At 64.7% G+C, this 23,129-nt stretch overlaps 2 protein-coding genes and 1 pseudogene across 3 annotated transcripts in view; 1 reads left to right on the top strand and 2 right to left on the bottom strand.

The window, feature by feature from the left end:
• Positions 1-23,129, bottom strand: part of TAOK2 (TAO kinase 2) — a gene marked incomplete at its 3' end in the record, with an annotated part of 56,631 nt that overhangs the window by 9,571 nt on the left and 23,931 nt on the right. The window contains exons 16-19 of the mRNA XM_072849087.1: positions 21,662-21,901; positions 15,199-15,411; positions 11,493-11,675; positions 7,081-7,431 (exon numbers count right to left, since the gene is read on the bottom strand). Of these exons, the coding sequence (XP_072705188.1) occupies positions 7,081-7,431; positions 11,493-11,675; positions 15,199-15,411; positions 21,662-21,901 (987 nt within the window). The remainder of the gene's footprint in view (positions 1-7,080; positions 7,432-11,492; positions 11,676-15,198; positions 15,412-21,661; positions 21,902-23,129) is intronic.
• Positions 1,407-6,297, bottom strand: CDIPT (CDP-diacylglycerol--inositol 3-phosphatidyltransferase). 2 transcript variants are annotated; one of them, XM_072849154.1, is made up of 6 exons: positions 6,147-6,297; positions 4,621-4,755; positions 3,629-3,782; positions 2,580-2,661; positions 2,421-2,502; positions 1,407-1,639 (listed from the first exon to the last, which is right to left on the bottom strand). In XM_072849154.1, the coding sequence occupies exons 1-6, from the start codon at positions 6,190-6,192 to the stop codon at positions 1,488-1,490; spliced, it is 651 nt and encodes a 216-aa protein (XP_072705255.1). In that variant the 5' UTR covers positions 6,193-6,297; the 3' UTR covers positions 1,407-1,487. The 2 variants fall into 2 exon arrangements, with proteins under 2 accessions (XP_072705255.1, XP_072705256.1); XM_072849155.1 differs by lacking the exon at positions 4,621-4,755 and having other exon boundaries at positions 6,147-6,296.
• LOC140645705 (uncharacterized) lies at positions 11,775-15,183 on the top strand (annotated as a pseudogene).

Genomic DNA, 23,129 nt, shown 5'->3' with positions numbered 1-23,129 from the left:
TTTGGGGGGGTCCCCCCGAAATTTGGGGGTGTCCCCCCGGGATTTTTGCACGGTTTTTGTGGGGGGAGGGGACCCTGTCGCACGCTGGGGGGGTGTGCTTGAAAAGGGGGTGGGGGTTGGGGTCCCCCCGAAAATTTGGGGGGTCAAATGGGGTGGGGGTGGGGAAGATTTTGGGGGTGGGGGAGGGGGTGTTTTGGGGGGTCCCTGGTTTGTATCGGCGCATGGCAATAAAGGCTGCTGCATGGAGAGGAGCCCCCAAATTTGGGGGGAGGGATCCCCTCCCCTCCAGCGTCACACCCCCTCGGCCCCTCCCCCTTTCAGGGCCCCTCCCCTCTAGGGGAGTCCATTTGGGGACCCCTCCCCCCGCAACTGCTGGGGAGCCCCAAAATTGGGGGGGGGAGGGATCCCTGGCCCCCCTGCCCCCACACAACCCCTCCTCCCCCAAGGCGTTGCCCCTCCCCCACAGGCGTTGCCCCTCCCCATTTTGGGGTGCCCCTCCCCCAACGCGTTGCCCCTCCCACCAAGGGGTTGCCCCTCCCCATGTTGTGGGTGTCCCATCTCCGAAGACGCTGCCCCTCCCCCAAGGGCTTGCCCTCCCCCAACGTGCTGCCCCTCCCCAAGAGGTTGCCCCTTCCCCAAGATTTTCCCTCCCCACGGCGTTGCCCCTCCCACCAAGGGGTTGCCCCTCCCCATTTTGTGGGTGTCCCATCTCCGAAGGCGCTGCCCCTCCCCAAAGGGGTGCCCCTCCCCAAGGCGTTGCCCCTCCCCATTTTGGGGGTGCCCCTCCCCCAACGTGTTGCCCCTCCCCAAGATTTTCCCTCCCCAAGGCGTTGCCCCTCCCCATTTTGTGGGTGTCCCATCTCCGAAGGCGCTGCCCCTCCCCAAGGAGTTTCCTCCCCCAGAGTTGCCCCTCCCCCATTTTGGGGTGTCCCCTTTCCGAAGGCGTTGCCCCTCCCCGAACGGATTGCCCCTCCCCAAGGGTTTCCCCTCCCCAGGCGGTGCCCCTCCCCCGAGTGCCGCTCCTTCCCCAAGAGCTTTCCCCTCCCCCAAGTGGTTGCCCCTCCCCCCGAGTGCCGCCCCTCCCCCTTTCGGCGCTGCCCCTCTCCCCAAGAGCTTTCCCCTCCCCAAGTGGTTGCCCCTCCCCCTTTTGGCGGTGCCCCTCCCCCCAAGAGCTTTCCCTCCCCCCGAGTGCCGCCCCTCCCCCTTTTGGCGGTGCCCCTCCCCCAAGAGCTTTCCCCTCTCCCCAAGAGCTTTCCCCTTCCCCCCCCGAGTGCCGCCCCTCCCCCTTTCGGCGCTGCCCCTCCCCCAAGAGCTTTCCCCTCCCCAAGTGCTTTCCCCTCCCCCTTCCGGCGCTGCCCCTCCCCCCCCTCCCACCCCTGAACACTCAAAGCACGGGGGGTTTGGGGGGGGGAGGGCGGAGAGAGGGGGGGCTGGGCAGCAGCCCGGTTTATTGGGGTGCAGTGGGGGGGTGGGGGAGGGGCGGGGCCTCAGCTGCTTTTGGGGCGCTGGGCGGCGTCGATGGCGGCCAGGCGGCGGGCGGCCCCCCCCAGCTGCAGCAGGTTCAGCCCCCCCTTGAGCGCGGCCAGGGGGGTCCCCAGCCAGAGCCCGGCCCGGAACAGCCCCGGCCCCCCCGGCAGCACTGGGGGGGGAGGGAGGGCTCAGCACCTCCCTCCCCCGCCCCGCTATCTCCCAGTCTCTCCCAGTTCCAACCGGTGCCCCCCAGTGCCCCCAGTTCCCCCCCGCCCGTCGCAATCGACCCCGGATCCACCCGGTGCCCCCAGTTCCCCCCAAATCCCTCCCAGTTCCCGCCAGTCCCTCCCAGTCCCCTCCCAGTGACCCCTAGTCCCCTCCCAGCCCCTCCCAGTCCCCCCCAGTTCCCCTCCCAGTCCCCCCAGTTCCCCTCCCAGTTCCCCCAGTCCCTCCCAGTTTCCCCCCAGTGACCCCCAGTCCCCTCCCAGTTCCCCCCCACCCCATCGCAATCAACCCCGGATCCACCCGGTGCCCCCCAGTTCCCCCCAAATCCCTCCCAGTTCCTCCCACTCCCTCCCAGTCCCCTCCCAGTGACCCCTAGTCCCTCCCCAGTCCCTCCCAGTCCCCCCAGTCCCTCCCAGTCCCTCCCAGTCCCCCCCAGTTCCCCTCCAGTCCCTCCCTAGTCCTCCCCAGTTCCCTCCCAGTCCCCCAGTTCCCCTCCCCGCCCCTCCCAGCCCCTCCCAGTCCCCCCAGTTCCCCTCCCAGTCCCCCCAGTTCCCCTCCCAGTCCCCTCCCAGTCCCCCCAGTTCCCCTCCCAGCCCCCCAGTTCCCTCCCAGCCCCCCAGTACCCCCAGTTCCCTCCCAGTCCCCCCAGTCCCCCCAGTCCCCTCAGTCCCCTCCCAGTCCCTCCAGTCCCCTCCCAGTCCGTCCCAGTCCCCCCAGTCCCTCACCGGGCGGCCCCTCCCCGAAGTGCAGCAGGTAGAGGCAGCAGTAAAACCCCTCGTTGCCGGCGCAGAGCAGGAACAGGAGGGGCTGGGGGGGAGGGCGGGTCAAGGGGGGGCGGGAGGTCACCCCCTCCCCCACCCCCACCCCCTCCCCTCCCCACTCACCCTGGAGCCGTAGTACAGCCGCAGGAGGGGGTGCACCTCCCCCCCCACCGCCTTGTGGCTCTCCCCTCCCTGCAGGGTGGTGCTGCCGGAGGGGGCGGGGTCAGGCGAGGACACGCCCACGCGGCCACACCCCCGCCACCGGCCCCACCCACGGCCACGCCCCACCCGGGGGAGGAGGGGAGAAACACACATCACCCCCCCCAAGGTATAGACAGCTGGCCCCGCCCCCGAGGATAAGGCCCTGCCCCCGAGGATAAGGCCACACCTCCAAGGGTAAGGTCCCGCCCCCAGGATAAGACCCCGCCCCAAGTATAACACTCCGCCCCCAGGATAAGGCCCCACCCCGAGGATAAGGCCACGCCTCCGAGGATAAGCTCCACCCCCACTGCACACCCTACCCCAGGCTCCTCCCCTTCCCAAGCCCCACCCCATCCCCAAGCCCCGCCTTTACCCCAGGCCCCGCCCCTCGCCCAGACCACACCCTGAGACCAGACCACGCCCCTCGCCCAGACCACTCCATATCCCAGGGTCCCCAAGCCCCGCCCCCTCTACAAGCCCCGCCCCCTCGCCCAGACCACGCCCCCTTCCTTTCAGTGCAGCCCCCCATATCCCAGGGTCCCCAAGCCCCGCCCCTCCCCATCAAGCCCCGCCCCCTCACCCAGACCACGCCCCCACCCTTTCCTTTCAGTGCAGCCCCCCATATCCCAGGGTCCCCAAGCCCCGCCCCCTCCCCAAACCCCGCCCCTCCCCAGACCACGCCCCCCTTTCCTTTCAGTGCAGCCCCCCATATCCCAGGGTCCCCAAGCCCCGCCCCTCCCAAACCCCGCCCCCTCCCCAGACCACGCCCCCTCCCTTTCCTTCCAGTGCAGCCCCCCATATCCCAGGGTCCCCAAGCCCCGCCCCCTCCCCAAGCCCCGCCCCTCCCCATCAAGCCCCGCCCCTCGCCCAGACACACACACCCCCCCCAGGGCAGCCCCTGATCCCAGCCCCCCCTTACCCCGCCGAGGCCCCGCCCCCCAGCACGCCCCGCCCCCGCAAGCCCCGCCCACCAGTGCATGTGCAGCCAATGGCTGGCCACGTCGAGGGCCATGCTGAGCTGGAAGAGGGGGGCGGCGGCGGGGTAGAGCAGGGCCAGGTTGAGCAGGAGGCACATGGTGGAGAGCCGGTCCGTCAGCATGTCCAGCATGGCGCCCAGCCGCGAGCCTGGGGGCGGGGACAAGGCTCAGCCACGCCCACGGGGGGGCGGGACCACCGGGGGCGGGGCAGGGAGCCGCTATGGGGCAGGACACCCCCCCCCCCCGCTCCCGCCATGGGGCAATGTCCAGCGCGGCGCCCGGCCGAGGGGCGGGGCTAAGGGTCAGCCACGCCCACTGCGGGTGGGGACTTGGGGGTGGGCCCCGCCTCTTCCATGGGGAGGAAGTTGGAGCTCCGCCCCCTCTCTGTGACCACGCCCCAAGCCCCGCCCCCAGACATCGCCTATCCCCTTCCCTCCCCCATACATCATCGCCCCGGACCCCGCCCCTCCCCAAGCCCCACCCCTCCCCAAGCCCCGCCCCTGCCAAGCCCCACCCTCACAAGCCCCGCCCTTCAAGCTGCACCACCACACCCCCCGTCCCCACATGCCCCGGGCCCTGCCCCTCCCCAAGCTCCGCCCTTCAGCTCCGCCCCTCCCCAAGCCCTGCCCCCAGACTCACACCACACCTCCCCTATCCCCACCCCCATATGCACCTGGGCCCCGCCTCCTTCCTAAGCCCCACCCCTCCCAAGCCCCACCCCTCCCCTTCCCCACCCCTATACCCCCACCCCCCTCCCCCGGGCCCCACCCTGCCAAGCCCCGCCCCCAGAGCTGCAACGCCCTCCCCTAACCCCACCCCCATATGCACCTGGGCCCCGCCTCCTTCCTAAGCCCCACCCCTCCCCAAGCCCCACCCCTCTCCAAGCCCCTGCTCCCCTTCCCCACCCCTATACCCCCACCCCCCTCCCCGGGGCCCCACCCTGCCAAGCCCCGCCCTGCCGAGGCCCCGCCCCCGGCCCCGCCCACCCTGGCCCAGCAGCCGGGCCACGTGCCCGTCGACGGCGTCCATCAGCCCGCTCAGGGCGTAGCAGGCGGCCGCCGGCCCCGGCTGCCGCGGCATCAGGTAGAAGGAGACAGCGGCCAGCGCCAGGCGGGCGTAGCCTGGGGGTCACCCAAAGCCCCGGGGCACCCCCGCCCCCCCCGCAGACCCCAACACACGCCCTCGCTGCCATGCCCAGTATGGCCCAGTATGGCCCAGTAAGGCCCAGCGCCCCCCGACCCCCCAGAGACCCCAACAGATGCCCTCGGTGCCATGTCCAGTATGGCCCAGTAAGGCCCAGTAAGGCCCAGCACCCCCCCGAACCCCCAGAGACCCCAACACACGCCCCCGGTGCCATTCCCAGTATGGCCCAGTATGGCCCAGTAAGGCCCAGTATGGCTCAGCGCCCCTGACCCCCAGAGACCCCAACACACGCCCTCACTGCCATGCCCAGTATGGCCCAGTAAGGCCCAGTATGGCCCAGCGCCCCCCTGAACCCCCAGAGACCCCAATACACACCCCCGGTGCCATTCCCAGTATGGCCCAGTATGGCCCAGTAAGGCCCAGTATGGCTCAGCGCCCCTGACCCCCCAGAGACCCCAACACACGCCCTCACTGCCATGCCCAGTATGGCCCAGTAAGGCCCAGTAAGGCCCAGCGCCCCCTGACCCCCCAAAGACCCCAATACATGCCCCCGGTGCCATTCCCAGTATGGCCCAGTATGGCCCAGCACCCCCCGAACTCCTAGAGACCCCAATACACGCCCCGGTGCCATTCCCAGTATGGCCCAGTATGGCCCAGTAAGGCCCAGTATGGCCCAGCACCCCCGAACCCCTAGAGACCCCAATACACGCCCCCGGTGCCATTCCCAGTATGGCCCAGTACGGCCCAGTATAGCCCCATTACCCCCGCCGCACCCCTGTCCACCATCGCCCCCCAGTCCCTCCCAGTCCTCCCCAGTGCCTCCCAGTATCCCCCAGTGCCTCCCAGTGACCCCCAGTCCCCTCCCAGTAACCCCAGTCCCCTCCCAGTCCCTCCCAGTATCCCCCAGTCCCCCCATCACCCCAACCCCCCAAATCCCCCCCCAAAACGCCCCCTGCCCTTCCCAGTCCCCCAGTCCCTCCCAGTGACCCCCAGTCCCCTCCCAGTCCCTCCCAGTATCCCCCAATCCCTCCCAGTCCCTCCCAGTATCCCCCAGTCCCTCCCAGTCCCCTCCCAGTCCCCCCACCACCCCAAACCCCCCAGAGCCCCCAAAACCGCCCCCCGCCCTTCCCAGTGACCCCCAGTCCCTCCCAGTCCCTCCCAGTATCCCCCAATCCCTCCCAGTATCCCCCAGTCCCCCAGTCCCCTCCCAGTCCCCCCCACCACCCCAAACCCCCCAGAGCCCCCAAAACCGCCCCCCTGCCCTTCCCAGTGACCCCCAGTCCCCTCCCAGTCCCCCCAGTCCCTCCCAGTATCCCCCAGTCCCCTCCCAGTCCCTCCCAGTATCCCCCAGTCCCTCCCAGTCCCTCACCGATGAGGTTGGGCACGAAGAGGAAGACGTTCTCGCCGCCCGCCATCGCCCCGCACCCCCGGGCCCCCAAAAGCCGCCGCGGCTCCTTTAAGACCGGCCGGGGCCACGGGATACAGGAAGCGGCACCTCCCCGCGCAGGCGCACGACCCCGCGCCCGCCCCCTCCTCTCCCCGCCGCTACCAATCAGCGACGCGCGGACCCGCCCACTCCAAACATGGCGGCGCTTCCCGGCATCCCCCGCGGCCACCCCGAGTAGGCCTCACCCCCCCCCACCCGCGGTTGCCGTGACAACGGGGCGGTTAATTAATAATTAACCGCATGAATAATTAATGACGCAGGTAATTTAACCCCGCCCACCCCCAGGCCTCCCCGACCCCTTAATGAGCCCCCCTCATTAACGCCCTCCTGCCCCGCCCCTCGGCCTCCTGGCCCCTCCCCTCCCCTCGGCGCGTCGCAAAGTGGGCGGAGCCAGTGACGTCATCACCATCCTCATTTATTATTCTCGTTACATCTCGTTAATTATCCCCTCCCCCCCCCCGTTAAAAAAACGGGCTGGGGAGGCGGGGCTTGGCACTGGGGGGCGGGGCTTGGCACGGAGGGCGGGGCTTGGCGCCGGGGGGGCGGGGCTTGGCGCTGCGGCGGGTTGGGGGCCCCCCATGATGAGCCCAAGGGGCGGTTTCAAGCCCCCCCCACCCCCACCCCACCCCCAGCGTCGGTTTCAAGCCCCCTCCCCCAAAATGACCCCAAATGGCGGTTTCGGGGTCCCCCACCCCCCATCCGAGGGGCAGTTTCGGGGCCCCCTCCCCTCCCCAAGCGGCGGTTTCAGGCCCCCCCGAAAAACCCCAAATGTCGGTTTCAAGACCCCCCCCCCCCCAATCTTTCAGGAATAGGGGAAATGGGCTCCATTGAGGAGGTGGGGGGCCGCCCCCTCTACTCCCCCTCCCCCCCCTCCCCTCCGCGGGGGTTGGGGGCTATCGCGGGGGGGGAGGGCGCCCCCGCCGGTTGGGAGGACCCCGCCGAAAGAGGGGGGCGGGGCGAGGAGCGGGGGCTGTCGGCGAGCGTCGGGGGGGCCGTGGGTCCAATGGGAGCCGCTGCGGGGGACGGGGCGGGAGGGGCGGGGCAGCGGGGGAGGGGCGGGGGGGGGCAGCCCCCCCAAAGCCATCCCGCTGAAGCCCAGGCGCAGGCTCTCGGCGTCGAAGGCCTCGATCTCGCGGGCGTGGCGTTCCAGCAGCCCCCGGATGCGCTCGGAACGTTCCGCCTGCAGCGCCAGCATCTCCTCCTCGATCTGCGGGGTGAACCCCAAAAAGCGGGGTGACGCCACCCCCCCCCTCCCCCTCCCCTCCCCCGCCCAGGGGAGGGGGAATGAGGGGGGATGGGGGGGCTGGAAACCACCGAAAGGCGCACGGGGAGGCCTGGAAACCCCCAGATGCTGCTTGAAGAACCCCAAAATCGCCCTGGGGAGGCCGGAAACCCCCAAATGCTGCTTGAAGAACCCCAAAATCCCTCTGGGGAGCCCCGAAACTCCCAAAATCCTTCTGAAGAACCCCAAAATCCCTCTGGGGAGCCCCGAAACTCCCAAAATCCTCCTGAAGAACCCCAAAATCCCTCTGGGGAGCCCCGAAACTCCCAAAATCCTCCTGAAGAACCCCAAAATCCCTCTGGGGAGCCCTGAAACTCCCAAATCCCTTTGGGGAGCCCTGAAACCCCCAAATGCTGCTTGAAGAACCCCAAAATCCCTCTGGGGAGCCCCGAAACTCCCAAAATCCTCCTGAAGAACCCCAAAATCCCTCTGGGGAGCCCCGAAACCCCCAAATCCTGCTTGAAGAACCCCAAAATACCCCTGGGGAGCCCCGAAACTCCCAAAATCCTTCTGAAGAGCCCCAAAATCCCTCTGGGGAGCCCTGAAACTCCCAAAATCCTTGTGAAGAACCCCGAAATCCCTCTGGGGAGCCCCAAAACTCCCAAAATCCTTCTGAAGAACCCCAAAATCGCTCTGGGGGGCCCCGAAACCCCAAATGCTGCTTGAAGAACCCCAAAATCCCTCTGGGGAGCCCCGAAACTCCCAAAATCCTTCTGAAGAACCCCAAAATCCCTCTGGGGAGCCCTGAAACTCCCAAATCCCTTTGAGGAGCCCCAAAAACCCCTACAGGGAGCCCTGAAACTCCCAAAATCCTTGTGAAGAACCCCAAAATCCCTCTGGGAAGGCCGGAAACCCCCAAATGCTGCTTGAAGAACCCCAAAATCCCTCTGGGGAGCCCTGAAACTCCCAAATGCCTTTGGGGAGCCCCCAAACCCCCAAATCCTACTTGAAGAGCCCCAAAATCCCTCTGGGGAGCCCTGAAACTCCCAAAATCCTTGTGAAGAACCCCGAAATCCCTCTGGGGAGGCCGGAAACCCCCAAATGCTGCTTGAAGAACCCCAAAATACCCCTGGGGAGCCCTGAAACCCCCAAAATCCTTCTGAAGAGCCCCAAAATCCCTCTGGGGAGCCCTGAAACTCCCAAAATCCTTGTGAAGAACCCCGAAATCCCTCTGGGGAGCCCCGCAACTCCCAAATGCCTTTGGGGAGCCCCCAAACCCCCAAATCCTACTTGAAGAACCCCAAAATACCCCTGGGGAGCCCTGAAACCCCCAAAATCCTTCTGAAGAGCCCCAAAATCCCTCTGGGGAGCCCTGAAACTCCCAAAATCCTTCTGAAGAACCCCAAAATCCCTCTGGGGAGCCCCGAAACTCCCAAATCCCTTTGGGGAGCCCCGAAACCCCCAAATGCTGCTTGAAGAACCCCAAAATACCCCTGGGGAGCCCTGAAACTCCCAAAATCCTTCTGAAGAACCCCAAAATCCCTCTGGGGAGCCCCGAAACTCCCAAAATCCTCCTGAAGAACCCCAAAATCCCTCTGGGGAGCCCCAAAACTCCCAAAATCCTCCTGAAGAACCCCAAAATCCTTCTGGGGAGCCCCGAAACTCCCAAATCCCTTTGGGGAGCCCCGAAACCCCCAAATCCTGCTTGAAGAACCCCAAAATATCCGTGGGGAGCCCTGAAACCCCCAAAATCCTTGTGAAGAACCCCAAAATCCCCCTGGGGAGCCCTGAAACTCCCAAATCCCTTTGGGGAGCCCTGAAAACCCCACGAGCCACTTCAGGGAGCCCCAAAACCCCCAAAATCCTGCTTGAAGAACCCCAAAATCCCTCTGGGGAGGCCTGAAACCCCCAAAATCCTTCTGAAGAACCCCAAAAGCCCTCTGGGGAGCCCCGAAACCCCATGAGCCACTTTGGGGAACCCCAAAACTCCCAAATCCTTTTGGGGATCCCCAAAACCCCCAGGGGGAGCCCTGAAACTCCCAAATGCCTTTGGGGAGCCCTGAAACCACCAAATCCTGCTTGAAGAACCCCAAAATCCCTCTGGGGAGCCCCAAAACTCCCAAATGCCTTTGGGGAACCCTGAAACCTCCACAAGCCCCTTTGGGGAGCCCTGAAACCCCCAAAATCCTTCTGAAGAACCCCAAAATCCCTCTGGGGAGGCCTGAAACCCCCAAACGCCTTTGGGGAGCCCTGAAACCCCCAAAATCCTCCTTGAAGAACCCCAAAAGCCCTCTGGGGAGCCTCAAAACCCCCACGAGCCCCTTTGGGGAACCCTGAAACTCCCAAATCCCTCTGAGGAGCCCTGAAACCACCAAAATCCCACCTTGGGGACCCCCAAACCACCACAATCCCCCTTGGGGAGCCCCGAAATCCCTGTGGGGAAGCCCTGAAACTACCACAAACCCCATGGGGGATCCCCAAAACCACCAAAATCTCTCCTTGGGGACTCCCAAACCCCCACAATCCCTGAGGGGAACCCCCAAATCCCCACAATCCCCCTTGGGGGAGCCCCAAAACCACCACAGTCCCTGAGGGGAACCCCAAAACCTCCATAATCTCCCTTGGGGAGCCCTGAAACCTCCATAATCCCCCTTGGGGAGCCCCAAAATCCCTGTGGGGGAGCCCTGAAACTACCACAAACCCCATGGGGGATCCCCAAAACCACCACAATCCCCCTTGCGGAGCCCCAAAACCTCCATAATCCCCCTCGGGGGAGCCCTGAAACCCCCACAATCCCCTTGGGGAGCCCCAAAACCACCACAGTCCCTGAGGGGAACCCCAAAACCTCCATAATCTGCCTTGGGGAGCCCCAAAATCCCCACGGGGGAGCCCTGAAACTACCACAAACCCCATGGGGGATCCCCAAAACCACCACAATCCCCCTTGCGGAGCCCCGAAACCTCCATAATCCCCCTTGGGGGAGCCCTGAAACCCCCACAATCCCCTTGGGGAGCCCCAAAACCACCACAGTCCCTGAGGGGAACCCCAAAACCCCCATAATCTGCCTTGGGGAGCCCCGAAACCTCCATAATCCCCCTTGGGGAGCCCCGAAACTACTACAAAACCCATGGGGGATCCCCAAAACCACAAAATCTCCCCCTGGGGACTCCCAAACCCCCACAATCCCCTGGGAGAGCCCCAAACCCCCACAGTCCCTGAGGGGAACCCCGAAACCTCCTTGGGGAGCCCCGAAACCTCCATAATCCCCCTCGGGGCAGCCCTGAAACCATCAAAATCCCCCTTGGGGAGCTCCAAACCCAGCCAAATCTCCCTTGGGGAGCCCCAAAATCCCTGTGGGGGGGCCCTGAAACTACCACGATCCCCATGGAGGACCCCCAAAACCACCAAATTTCCCTTGGGGACCCCCAAATCCCCACAATCCCCTTGGGGAACCCCAAAACCACCACAATCCCCCTTGGGGTGCCCCAAAATCCCTGTGGGGGAGCCCTGAAACTACCACAAACCCCATGGGGGATCCCCAAAACCACCACAATCCCCCTTGCGGAGCCCCGAAACCTCCATAATCCCCCTCGGGGGAGCCCTGAAACCCCCACAATCCCCTTGGGGAGCCCCAAAACCACCACAGTCCCTGAGGGGAACCCCAAAACCCCCATAATCTGCCTTGGGGAGCCCCGAAACCTCCATAATCCCCCTTGGGGAGCCCCGAAACTACTACAAAACCAATGGGGGATCCCCAAAACCACAAAATCTCCCCCTGGGGACTCCCAAACCCCCACAATCCCCTTGGGAGAGCCCCAAACCCCACAATCCCTGAGGGGAACCCCGAAACCACCACAATCCCCTTGGGGAGCCCCGAAACCTCCATGATCCCCCTCGGGGCAGCCCTGAAACCATCAAAATCCCCCTTGGGGAGCTCCAAACCCCCCCAAATCTCCCTTGGGGAACCCCAAACCTGTCCCCACCTCAGCGCCGGGAGGCCCGAGACCCCCCGAAATGTGTCCGTGTCCCCCCCCCCGCCCCCGTACCCGCTGCTCGAGGAGGGCGCGGCGGATGGAGACGCGTTGCTCCAGGTCCTTGAGCTCCCGTTCCTGCTGGGCCTCCGTGTGCATCTTGATCTTGCTCTGGTAGGCGTTGAGGAGCTCCAGCTCCTGCTGCAGCTGCAAGCGCAGCACCTGGTACTCCGCCTCTTGCGTCTCGTCCAATCGGAGCTGGGGGATGAAGAGGGGTGGGGTGGGGATGAGGTGGGGGTCCCCCAAAACTCACCACCCCATAACTCTGCTTCTCTTGAGGAGGGGACGTGGCCCTGGATGGGCCCTGGTAGGTTCTTGGGCACTTGAGGGGCTCCTGGAGGTCCCATCCCCATCTCTGGTGGCTTCCCAGGCACTTGAGGGGCTCCTGGGGGTCCCATCCCCATCTCTGGTGGCTTCCCAGGCACTTGAGGGGCTCCTGGGGGTCCCATCCCCATCTCTGGTGGCTTCCCAGGCACTTGAGGGGCTCCTGGGGGTCCCATCCCCATCTCTGGTGGCTTCCCAGGCAGCCGAGGGGCTCCCGGAGGTCCCATCCCCATCTCTGGTGGCTTCCCAGGCACTTGAGGGGCTCCCGGGGGTCCCCAGGAGGTCCCCAGGTCCCTGGTGGGTCCCTGTGGGGCTGTAGGTTCCTCTTAGGTCCCCACTGGGTCTCCATTGGGTCCCCCGTGAGTCTCTGGGTCCCCATTGGGTCCCCACCTCCCTCTTGGGACCCTCTTGGGTGCCCATTGATCCCCATTGGGTCCCCATGTCCCCGTTGGGTCCCCATTGGGTCCCCGTTGGGTCCCTACGCATCTGTTGGGCACCATTGGGTCCCCCTGTCCCCGTCATGTCCCTGTCGGGTCCCATTGGGTTCCCCACACATCTGTGGGTCCCTGTTGGGTCCTCATGTCCTCGTGATGTCCCCATCAAGTCCCCGTTGGGTCCTGTGGGGTCCTCACGTCCCCGTCATGTCCCCGTCGGGTCCCATTGGGTTCCCCACACATCTGTGGGTCCCCATTGGGTCCCCATGTCCCCCCCAGGTCCCCATCGGGTCCCCGTAGGGTCCTCACGTCCCCATCAGGTCCCCATGTCCCCGTTGGTCCCCGTTAGGTCCTCGTGTCCCATCAAGTCCCCGTTGGGTCCCGTTGAGTTCCCCAAACATCTACTGGTCCCCGTTGGGTCCTCAACGTCCCCATCAAGTCCCCGATGGGTCCCCATGGCCCTGTTGGGTCCTCACATCCCTGTGATGTCCCCATCAAGTCCCCGTTGGGTCCCGTGGGGTCCTCACGTCCCCGTTGGGTCCCATTGGGTTCCCCACACATCTGTGGGTCCCTGTTGGGTCCTCGTGATGTCCCCATCAAGTCCCCGTCGGGTCCCCATTGCGTCCCCTACGCATCCGTGGGTCCCCATTAGGTCCTCACGTCCCCATCAAGTCCCCGTTGGGTCCCCATGGCCCTGTTGGGTCCCCGTTGGGTTCCCCACGCATCTACTGGTCCCCGTTGGGTCCTCAACGTCCCCATCAAGTCCCCGATGGGTCCCCATGGCCCTGTTGGGTCCTCATGTCCTCGTGATGTCCCCATCAAGTCCCTGGTGGGTCTTCAAGTCCCTGCTGGTCCCCGTTGGGTCCTCACGTCCCCGTCATGTCCCTGTTGGGTCCCGTTGGGTCCCCCACGCATCTGCTGGTCCCCATCGGGTCCCCACGTCCCCATCAAGTCCCCGTTGGGTCCTCGTGTCCCTGGTGGGGCCCGTTGGGTCCCATTGGGTTCCTCCACGCATCTACTGGTCCCCGTTGGGTCCTCACGTCCCCATCAAGTCCCCGTTGGGTCCCCATGGCCCTGTTGGGTCCCCGTTGGGTTCCCCACGCATCTACTGGTCCTCGTTGGGTCCTCAACGTCCCCATCAAGTCCCCGATGGGTCCCCATGGCCCTGTTGGGTCCTTGTGTCCCCATCGAGTCCCTCTTGGGTCCTCGGGTCCCCATTGGGTCCCCGCTGGGTTCTCACGTCCCCATCAGGTCCTCCCCTCCCCATCAAATCCCCCTGTTGCCTTCTCCTCCCCACCACCACAATCACCTCCGTCACCTCCACCACCACCTCCTCCATCATCTCCACACCACCCCCCCCCATCACCCCCACCATGTCCATCACCACCCCCAGCACAATCACCTCCCCACCACCTTCACCACCACCTCCCCTCACCCCCACCACAATCACCTCCATCACCACCTCCACCATCACCACCACCATCTCCATCACCATCATCACCACCACCCCACCATCACCACCTCCTCCCCATCACCTCCCCCACCATCACCCCCACCTCCTTCTCCACCACCACCTCCCCCAACACCATCACCACCTCACCTCCCCACCACCACCTCCTCCTCCTCCACCACCACCACCTCCATCATCATCACCTCCACCCCCCTCACCTCCACCCTCACCACCACCTCGATCATCACCACCTCCACCACCCTCCAGACCTCCCCACCACCACGACCTCCATCACCACCTCCACCCCCACCTCCACCACCTCCATCATCATCACGATCTCCATCATCATCACCACCTCCACCACCACCCCCATCTCCATCATCTCTGCCACCACCTCCACCATCATCACCACCTCCACCATCATCACCACCTCCACCACCTCCACCCCCACCATCGCCACCACCCCCACCATCACCTCCACCTCCATCATCTCCACCACCCTCACCTCCACCATCACCACCCCCACCACCTCCATCACCATCACCACCATCACCTCCATCACCTCCACCATCATCTGCACCCACCTCCCCCTCCCCCCCACCACAATCACCTCCATCACCACCTCCACCATCACCACCACCATCTCCATCACCATCACCACCACCCCCACCATCACCACCACCTCCACCAGCCCCACCATCACCTCCACCTCCATCACCACCTCCACCACCTCCGCCACCACCACCACCACCAGCCCCACCACCTCCACCTCCATCACCTCCACCTCCTCCACCCCCACCACCACCACCCTCACCTCCTCCACCACCACCATTGCCACCAACCCCACCATCACCACCTCCACCCACCAGCCCCACCACCTCCACCATCACCACCATCACCTCCACCTCTTCCACCCCCACCATCACCACCTCCACCACCACCTCCACCAGCCCCACCATCACCTCCACCTCCACCATCACCACCCCCACCCTCACCTCCACCTCCTCCACCACCACCATCACCACCACCCCCACCAGCCCCACCATCACCTCCACCAGCCCCACCACCTCCACCACCATCACCTCCACCTCCTCCACCACCACCCTCACCTCCACCACCACCAGCCCCACCACCTCCACCACCATCACCTCCACCTCCACCACCAGCCCCACCACCTCCTCCACCCCCACCATCACCACCTCCACCATCACCACCACCAGCCCCACCACCACCACCATCACCTCCACCTCCATCACCTCCACCTCCTCCACCCCCACCATCACCACCTCCACCACCTCCACCACCATCCTCACCTCCACCACCACCAGCCCCACCACCTCCACCATCACCACCACCAGCCCCACCAACACCTCCATCACCTCCACCTCCTCCACCCCCACCATCACCACCTCCACCACCTCCACCACCAGCCCCACCACCACCACCACCACCATCACCTCCACCTCCTCCTCCACCCCCACCACCCCACCCCCCTCCCCCCCTCCCCACCTACGGCCTGGCTGGAGAGCATCTCCCCGACGCTGTGCTCGTACTGCTCGGCCAGGACGGCCAACTCCCGCGTCCGCTCGGCCTTCAGGCGCTGCAGCAGCGCCTTGCGCTGCCCCTTGGCCGCGCCCTCCAGGAGGTGGCTCCGCAGGGCCTTGTAGTGCCGCGCCCGCGCCTTGCAGCTGGCCTGGAACTGCTTCTTCAGCTGCAGCTCCTCGCGCTGCGCCCGCCGAGAGGGGGAGGGGCGTTAGCCACGCCTGGGGGAGGGGCGGGGGGGTGGGGGTGGGGGGTGGGGGGTACTGCGGTGGCCACCCGTCGTGTCCCACCACCCGTGGGTGATCTCGGCACCCGTGGGTGACCCCGAATCGTGTCCCATCAACCTTGGGTGATCTCAGCACCCATGGGTGATCTCACGACCCACAGGTGATCTCAGCACCCATGGGTGACCCCAAATCATGCCCCACCACCCATGGGTGATCTCAGCACCCATGGGTGATCTCAAGACCCATGGGTGAGCCCCGAATCGTGTCCCACCAACCCTGGGTGATCTCAGCACCCATGGGTGATCTCATGACCTATAGATGAGCCCCAAATCGTGTCCCACCAACCCTGGGTGATCTCAGCACCCATGGGTGATCTCACGACCCACAGGCGATCTCAGCACCCATGGGTGACCCCAAATCATGTCCCACCACCCATGGGTGATCTCAGCACCCATGGGTGATCTCATGACCTATAGATGAGCCCCAAATCGTGTCCCACCACCCATGGGTGATCTCAGCACCCATGGATGAGCCCCACGTTGCGTCCCACCAACTCTGGCTGATCTCAGCACCCATGGGTGACCCCGAATCATGTCCCACCAACCCTGGGTGATCTCAGCACCCATGGGTGATCTCACAACCCACAGATGAGCCCCAAATCGTGTCCCACCAACCCTGGGTGATCTCAGCACCCATGGGTGACCCCAAATCGTGTCCCACCAACCCTGGGTGATCTCAGCACCCATGGATGAGCCCCACGTTGCGTCCCACCAACCCTGGGTGATCTCAGCACCCATGGGTGATCTCATGACCCATGGGTGATCTCACGACCCATGGGTGACCCCAAATCGTGTCCCACCAACCCTGGGTGATCTCAGCACCCATGGGTGATCTCATAACCCATGGGTGACCCCAAATCATGTCCCAGCACCCATGGGTGATCTCAGCACCCATGGGTGAGCCCCACGTTGCGTCCCACCAACCCTGGGTGATCTCAGCACCCATGGGTGATCTCACGACCCATGGATGAGCCCCACGTTGCGTCCCATCAACCTTGGGTGATCTCAGCACCCATGGGTGATCTCACAACCCACAGATGAGCCCCAAATCGTGTCCCACCAACCCTGGGTGATCTCAGCACCCATGGGTGACCCCAAATCGTGTCCCATCAACCATGGGTGATCTCAGCACCCATGGGTGACCCCAAATCATGTCCCACCACCCATGGGTGATCTCAGCACCCATGGATGAGCCCCACGTTGCGTCCCATCGACCTTGGGTGATCTCAGCACCCGTGGGTGACCCCAAATCGTGTCCCACCAACCCTGGGTGATCTCAGCACCCATGGGTGATCTCATAACCCATGGGTGACCCCAAATCATGTCCCACCACCCATGGGTGATCTCAGCACCCATGGGTGATCTCATGACCTATAGATGAGCCCCAAATCGTGTCCCACCAACCCTGGGTGATCTCAGCACCCATGGGTGATCTCACGACCCACAGGCGATCTCAGCACCCATGGGTGACCCCAAATCATGTCCCACCACCCATGGGTGATCTCAGCACCCATGGGTGATCTCATGACCTATAGATGAGCCCCAAATCGTGTCCCACCACCCTTGGGTGATCTCAGCACCCATGGATGAGCCCCACGTTGCGTCCCATCGACCTTGGGTGATCTCAGCACCCGTGGGTGACCCCAAATCGTGTCCCACCAACCCTGGGTGATCTCAGCACCCATGGGTGATCTCATAACCCATGGGTGACCCCAAATCATGTCCCACCACCCGTGGGTGATCTCAGCACCCATGGGTGATCTCACGACCCATGGATGAGCCCCAAACCATGTCCCACCACCCTTGGGTGATCTCAGCACCCATGGATGAACCCCACATTGTGTCCCACCAACCCTGGGTGATCTCAGCACCCATGGGTGACCCCGAATCGTGTCCCATCGACCATGGGTGATCTCAGCACCCACGGGTGACCCTAAATCGTGTCCCACCAACCCTGGGTGATCTCAGCACCCATGGGTGATCTCACGACCCATGGATGAGCCCCACATTGCGTCCCATCAACCTTGGCTGATCTCAGCACCCATGGGTGAGCCCCAAACCATGTCCCACCAACCCTGGGTGATCTCAGCACCCATGGGTGATCTCACGACCCATGGATGAGCCCCAAACCATGTCCCACCACCCTTGGGTGATCTCAGCACCCATGGATGAGCCCCACATTGCGTCCCACCAACCCTGGGTGATCTCAGCACCCATGGGTGATCTCATGACCCATGGATGAGCCCCACGTTGCGTCCCATCAACCTTGGCTGATCTCAGCACCCATGGGTGAGCCCCAAACTATGTCCCACCAACCCTGGGTGATCTCGGCACCCGTGGGTGATCTCACAACCCATGGGTGACCCCGAATCGTGTCCCACCAACCCTGGCTGATCTCGGCACCCATGAGTGACCCCGAATCGTGTCCCATCGACCATGGGTGATCTCAGCACCCATGGGTGACCCTAAATCGTGTCCCACCACCCATGGGTGATCTCAGCACCCATGGGTGACCTCACAACCCATGGATGAGCCCCAAACCATGTCCCACCACCCATGGGTGACCTCAGCACCCATGGATGAGCCCCACGTTGCGTCCCATCGACCCTGGCTGATCTCAGCACCCGTGGGTGATCTCACGACCCATAGATGAGCCCCAAGCCATGTCCCACCAACCCTGGGTGATCTCAGCACCCGTGGGTGATCTCAGCACCCGTGGGTGACCCCAAATCGTGTCCCACCAACCCTGGGTGATCTCAGCACCCATGGGTGACCCCAAACCGTGTCCCACCAACCCTGGGTGATCTCAGCACCCGTGGGTGACCCCAAACCATGTCCCACCAACCCTGGGTGATCTCAGCACCCCTGGGTGATCTCAGCACCCATGGGTGACCCCCCTATTGCATCCCTGTCCTTGGGTGAAGACCCCCCCATCGTGTCCCACCACCCTTGGGTGACCTCATCACCCATGGGGTGACCCCTCCATCCCATCCCACCATCTATAGGGTGACCCCAGCACCCATGGGTGACCCCCCCATTGCACTGCCCCACCTATGGGTGACACCAGCACCCATAGGGTGACCCTGGCACCCATGGGGTGATCCCCCCCCACCCCGCCCCCTCACCCATGGGTGCCCCCAGCACCCATGGGTGCCCCCCGTTGTGTCCCCCCACCTATGGGTGACACCAGCACCCATGGGTGACCCTGGCTCCCACGGGGTGACCCCCCATCCCGTCCCCCACCCATGGGTGACACCAGCACCCACAGAGTTGCCCCAGCACCCATGGGTGACCCCTGCATCGTGTCCCCCACCCATAGGTGACCTCAGCACCCACGGGGTGACTGCCCCCCATCCCGTCCCCCCACCCATGGGTGACCCCAGCACCCATGGGTGCCCCCTCACTGCACTCCCCACCCATGGGTGCCCCCGCATTGTGTCCCCCACCCATGGGTGACCCCAGCACCCATAGGTGCTTCCCAGGACACCCCAGCACCCATGGGTGACCCCAACACCCATCGGGTGCCCCCCATTGCACTCCCCCACACATGGGTGGCCCTAGCACCCATGGATGCCCCCCAGGACACCCCAGCACCCATGGGTGCCCCCAACACCCATCGGGTGCCCCCCCACCCATGGGTGGCTCCTAGTACCCATGGGCCATGCTCATGGTGCCCCCCAGAACACCCCAGCACCCATGGGTGGCCCTAGCACCCATGGGTGCCCCCCCAGGACACCCCAGCACCCATGGGTGACCCCAGCACCCACGGGTGCCCCTGGCATTGCATTCCCCCACCCATGGGTGACCCCAGCACCCACGGGTGCCCCCCACGCCACCCCGGCACCCATGGGTGCCCCCAGCACCCATGGGTGCCCCCGCCCTCCCCGAAATAAAACCCCGGAGAGGTGCCAAGGGTGCCCTTGGGTTTAAATAATGTATTTAACACAAAACAGCCAACAGGAGCCCCCCCCCCCCCGCACCCCAACACCGGGGGGGACCCCAAAACTTGGGGGGGACCCCAAAACCCGGGGGGGGACCCAAACCCCAAGGGGGGGACCCCAAAATCCTGGGGGGGGACCCCAAAACCCCCTGGGGGGGGACCCAAAGCCCGGGGGGGGGGGGCCCAAAGTTTTTTGGGGGAGCCCAAATGTGGGGGGGACCCCAAAACTTTGGGGGGGCCCCAAAACCCGGGGGGGACCCAAACCCCAAGGGGGGGACCCCAAAGTTTTTTTGGGGGGACCCCAAACCCCCATGGGGGGGACCCCAAAACCCAGAGGGGACCCCAAACCCCCATGGGGGGGGACCCTGGGGGGACCCCAAAATCCTGGGGGGGGACCCCAAAGTTTTTTTGGGGAGCCCAAATCTGGGGGGGGACCCCAAAACCCAGGGGGACCCCAAACCCCATGGGGGGACCCCAAACCCCTTGGGGGGGATTCTTAATCCCTTGGGGGGACCCCAAAGCTTTTGGGGGGGACCCAAAGCCCAGGGGGGGACCCCAAAAGCCTGGGAGGGTCCCCAAAAGCCTGGGGGGGGGTCCCTAAAGCTTTTGGGGGACCCAAACCCCATGGGGGGACCCCAAAAGCGGGGGGGGGTCCCTAACCCCTGGGGGGGACCCCAAATCCTTGGGGGGGGACCCTGAAGTTATTGGGGGGACCCCAAAAGCCTGGGGGGGACCCCAAAAGCTTTGGGGGGGAGCTCCCCCCCCCCCAAAGAGGGGGTCCCCGAGGGAGTCAGTCCCCAAGGGGGGGTCCCCAATGGCAAGGGGGGGGTCCCCAAAACAAAGGGGGGGTCCCCGAGCCAAGGGGGGGGTCCCCCCAAAAAAAGAGGGGGGTCTTCAGCCCCAAATGGGGGATCTCAACCCCCCTTGGGGGGGTCCCCAAAACCAAAAGGGGGGGGTCCCCGAGGCCAAGGGGGGGGGTCTCAGCCCCCCTTGGGAGGTCCCCAAAAAGGGGGGGTCCCTGAGGCCAAGGGGGTCCCCAAAACCAAAGGGGGGGTCCTCAGCCCCAAACGGGGGGTCCCTGAGGCCAAAAGGGGGGGGTCCCTGGCCCCAAACGGGGGGGTCCTCAGCCCCAAACGGGGGGGTCCCCAAAAGAAAGGGGGGGTCCCCAAAACAAGGGGGGGTCCCCAAAACAAGAGGGGGGGGTGTCCCCGAGCCCCAAAGGGGGATCTCAGCTCCCCTTGGGTTGGTCCCCAAAACCAAAAGGGGGTCCCCGAGCCCAAAGGGGGAGGGGGTCCCCGAGACCCTGCCGGGGAGGAGGGGGTCCGTAGTGCCTGGGTGCAGCCGGGGCCGCGGCCCCGTGGGCCGCCGTCACCTCCACGGGCGCCGCGGGGCGGGGGGACCCCGGGCGCCGTCGTCGTCGCCCCCCCGGGGCGGGGCTGCGGCAAAAGGGGCGCGGGGGGCAGGGCGGGGGATACGACTGGGGGGCGGGCGGGGCCGCCCCCCCAAAAAAAAAGGGCGGGCCAAAGGGGCCAAGCGTCCCCCCAAAGCGAGGAGGCGGCGCTTGAGGGCGGAGAAGCAGCGGCGGGGGGAGGGGGGGAGGGGCCGAGCCCCCCGCTGGGGGATGGGCAGGCGGGAGCGGAACCCCCCCTTGTTGGTTTTGGGGAAGAGGCGGAAGAGGCGGCGCTCGGAGGCCAGGCCCGAGCGCAAGAGCACCCCGAAAAGGGAGGGGGGCAGGGCCAGGACCCCCCGGAGCCAGAGGCGCTGGGCGCGGCGGGGGAGGTCCCCGAAGAGGGCGCGGGCGCAGACGCCGGCGAGGTAGAGGGGCAGGAAGAGCCAGGGGGAGGCGAAGAGCTGCGAGGCCAGGAGGATGACGGGGACGTAGAAGCGGCGGCGGCGGGCGCTGAGCCCCAAAACGGCCGCCGCGCCCCCCGCCGCCGCCAGGGCCGGGAAGGGGACCCCCGCGAAGGGGCCGCCGGGGGGGAGGAGGGCGTAGGCCAGGGCGGAGGCGGCGGCGCCGCACTCGAGGGCCAAGAGGAAGCCCCCGACGCCGCGTTTTTGGACCCAAAGGGCGGCGAGGAGGAAGAGGAGGGAGGGGAAGGCGGGGCGGAGGGCGAGGACCAGGGCCAGGAGGGAGCAGAGGCAGCGGGGGAAAACGGCGGCGGCCACGGCGGCGGCGACGCGGCCGCCCCCGGCGTCGGCGGCACCTACTCGGAGGCGTTTGGGCTGCTGGCGGAGCTGGGCGGCGTGCTTTTGGCGCAGGTCCTGGTGGCGGCGGCGGTTGTAGTCGCGCTGGTGGGCCAGCTCGCTCTGGTGCTGGCAGCGGGCGAGGTCGGCGCGGGTGCGGTGCAGGGCGGCCAGGTGCCGCGTCTCCAGCTGGCGCGTGGCCTCGTGGTGCCGCAGCAGCGTGGCGCATTCCAGATCCTTCTGCGTCTGTTTTTTGGTGAGTTCCTGCGGGGTTGCTTTTCCCCTCCGGGAGGGGGGAGGGGGTAGGGGAGGGGGAGGGGGGAGAAGGGGGGAGGAAGGGGGGAAGGGGGAGGATGGGGGGAGGAAGGCAGAGGGGGGAGAAAGGGGGAGAAGGGAGGTCAGAAGGGGGGTGAGAAAGATGGGGGGAGGGGGTGGGGAAGAGGGGGAGGAGGGGAGGGGGAGAAGGGGGAGGGGGAGGAGGGGGAGAGAGGAGGGGGAGAGAAGGGGGGAGAGAAAGGGGGAGAAGGGGGGAGAAGGGGGGATAAGGAGGGGGGGATAAGGAGGGGGGATAAGGAGGGGGAGATAAGGGGAGATAAGGGGGAGATAAGGGGGGAGATAAGGGGGAGATAAGGGGGGAGATAAGGGGGAGATAAGGGGGGAGATAAGGGGGGAGATAAGGGGGAGATAAGGGGGAGATAAGGGGGAGATAAGGGGGAGGGAGAAGGGGGAGGGAGAAGGGGGAGAAAGGGGGCAGAAAGGGGAGGGGGCAGAAAGGGGGGGAAAAGGGAGGGGGGGGAGGGGGGAGCAGGGGGGGAATAATAATAATAAAAAAAACCCAGAAAGAGCAAAGCAAACAAAAAATAAAAAGGAAAAAGGGAAAAAAAGGAACAAAAGCGAAGAAGGAAACAAAGGGAACGGGAGAAGAGCGCCCCAAAACCAGAGAAACAGAGAAAAAACGTGAAAAGGGAAAAAAAATAAAAACACCCATAAAAAAAGAAACAAACAAACAAAACCACCGAAGAAACGTAAAAAAAACGAAAGAAAACAACAAAAAAACCAAAAAGAAAGCAAAAAAACCGCCCCAAAACCCATAAAAAACCAACCCAACAAAAAAAAAAACCAAAAAGAAACAAAAAAAGTAAAGAAAATAAAAAAAACCAAACCAAAAACCCATAAAAACCCAAACAAGAACCTCAAAGAAACGCAAAAAACCAAAGAAAACAAGAAAAACAAATAAAAACCCAAAAAACAAAAAAACATTAAAAAAAACCCAAAGAAACCCCAAAAAATCCCCAAAAAACCCATAAACAAAAAACAAAAAAACCCCAAAGAAAACAAAAAAAAAGAAAAAACCCAAAGAAAACAAAAAACCCAAAAAACCCCAAAAAGCAAAAAAAAAGAAAACAAAACCCCCCATAAACAAAAACAAACAAAAAACCCAAAAGAAACCCAAAAAACCAAAGAAAACAAACAAAAAAACCCCCAAAACAAC

The sequence above is a fragment of the Ciconia boyciana genome, chromosome 36, assembly GCF_034638445.1.
Source record: "Ciconia boyciana chromosome 36, ASM3463844v1, whole genome shotgun sequence".
NCBI classification, from domain to species: Eukaryota; Metazoa; Chordata; class Aves; order Ciconiiformes; family Ciconiidae; genus Ciconia; species Ciconia boyciana.
This window is presented reverse-complemented; position numbering and strand designations above follow the sequence as displayed.

Coding starts and splice junctions, on each gene's coding strand:
- CDIPT (XM_072849154.1), bottom strand. CDS start 6,192: ATGGCGGGCGGCGAGAACGTCTTCCTCTTCGTGCCCAACCTCATCG. Junction 4,756..6,146: donor CTTCGTGCCCAACCTCATCG/GTGAGGGACTGG, acceptor GGTGACCCCCAG/GCTACGCCCGCCTGGCGCTG. Junction 2,662..3,628: donor CATTGGCTGCACATGCACTG/GTGGGCGGGGCT, acceptor CCCCTCCGGCAG/CACCACCCTGCAGGGAGGGG.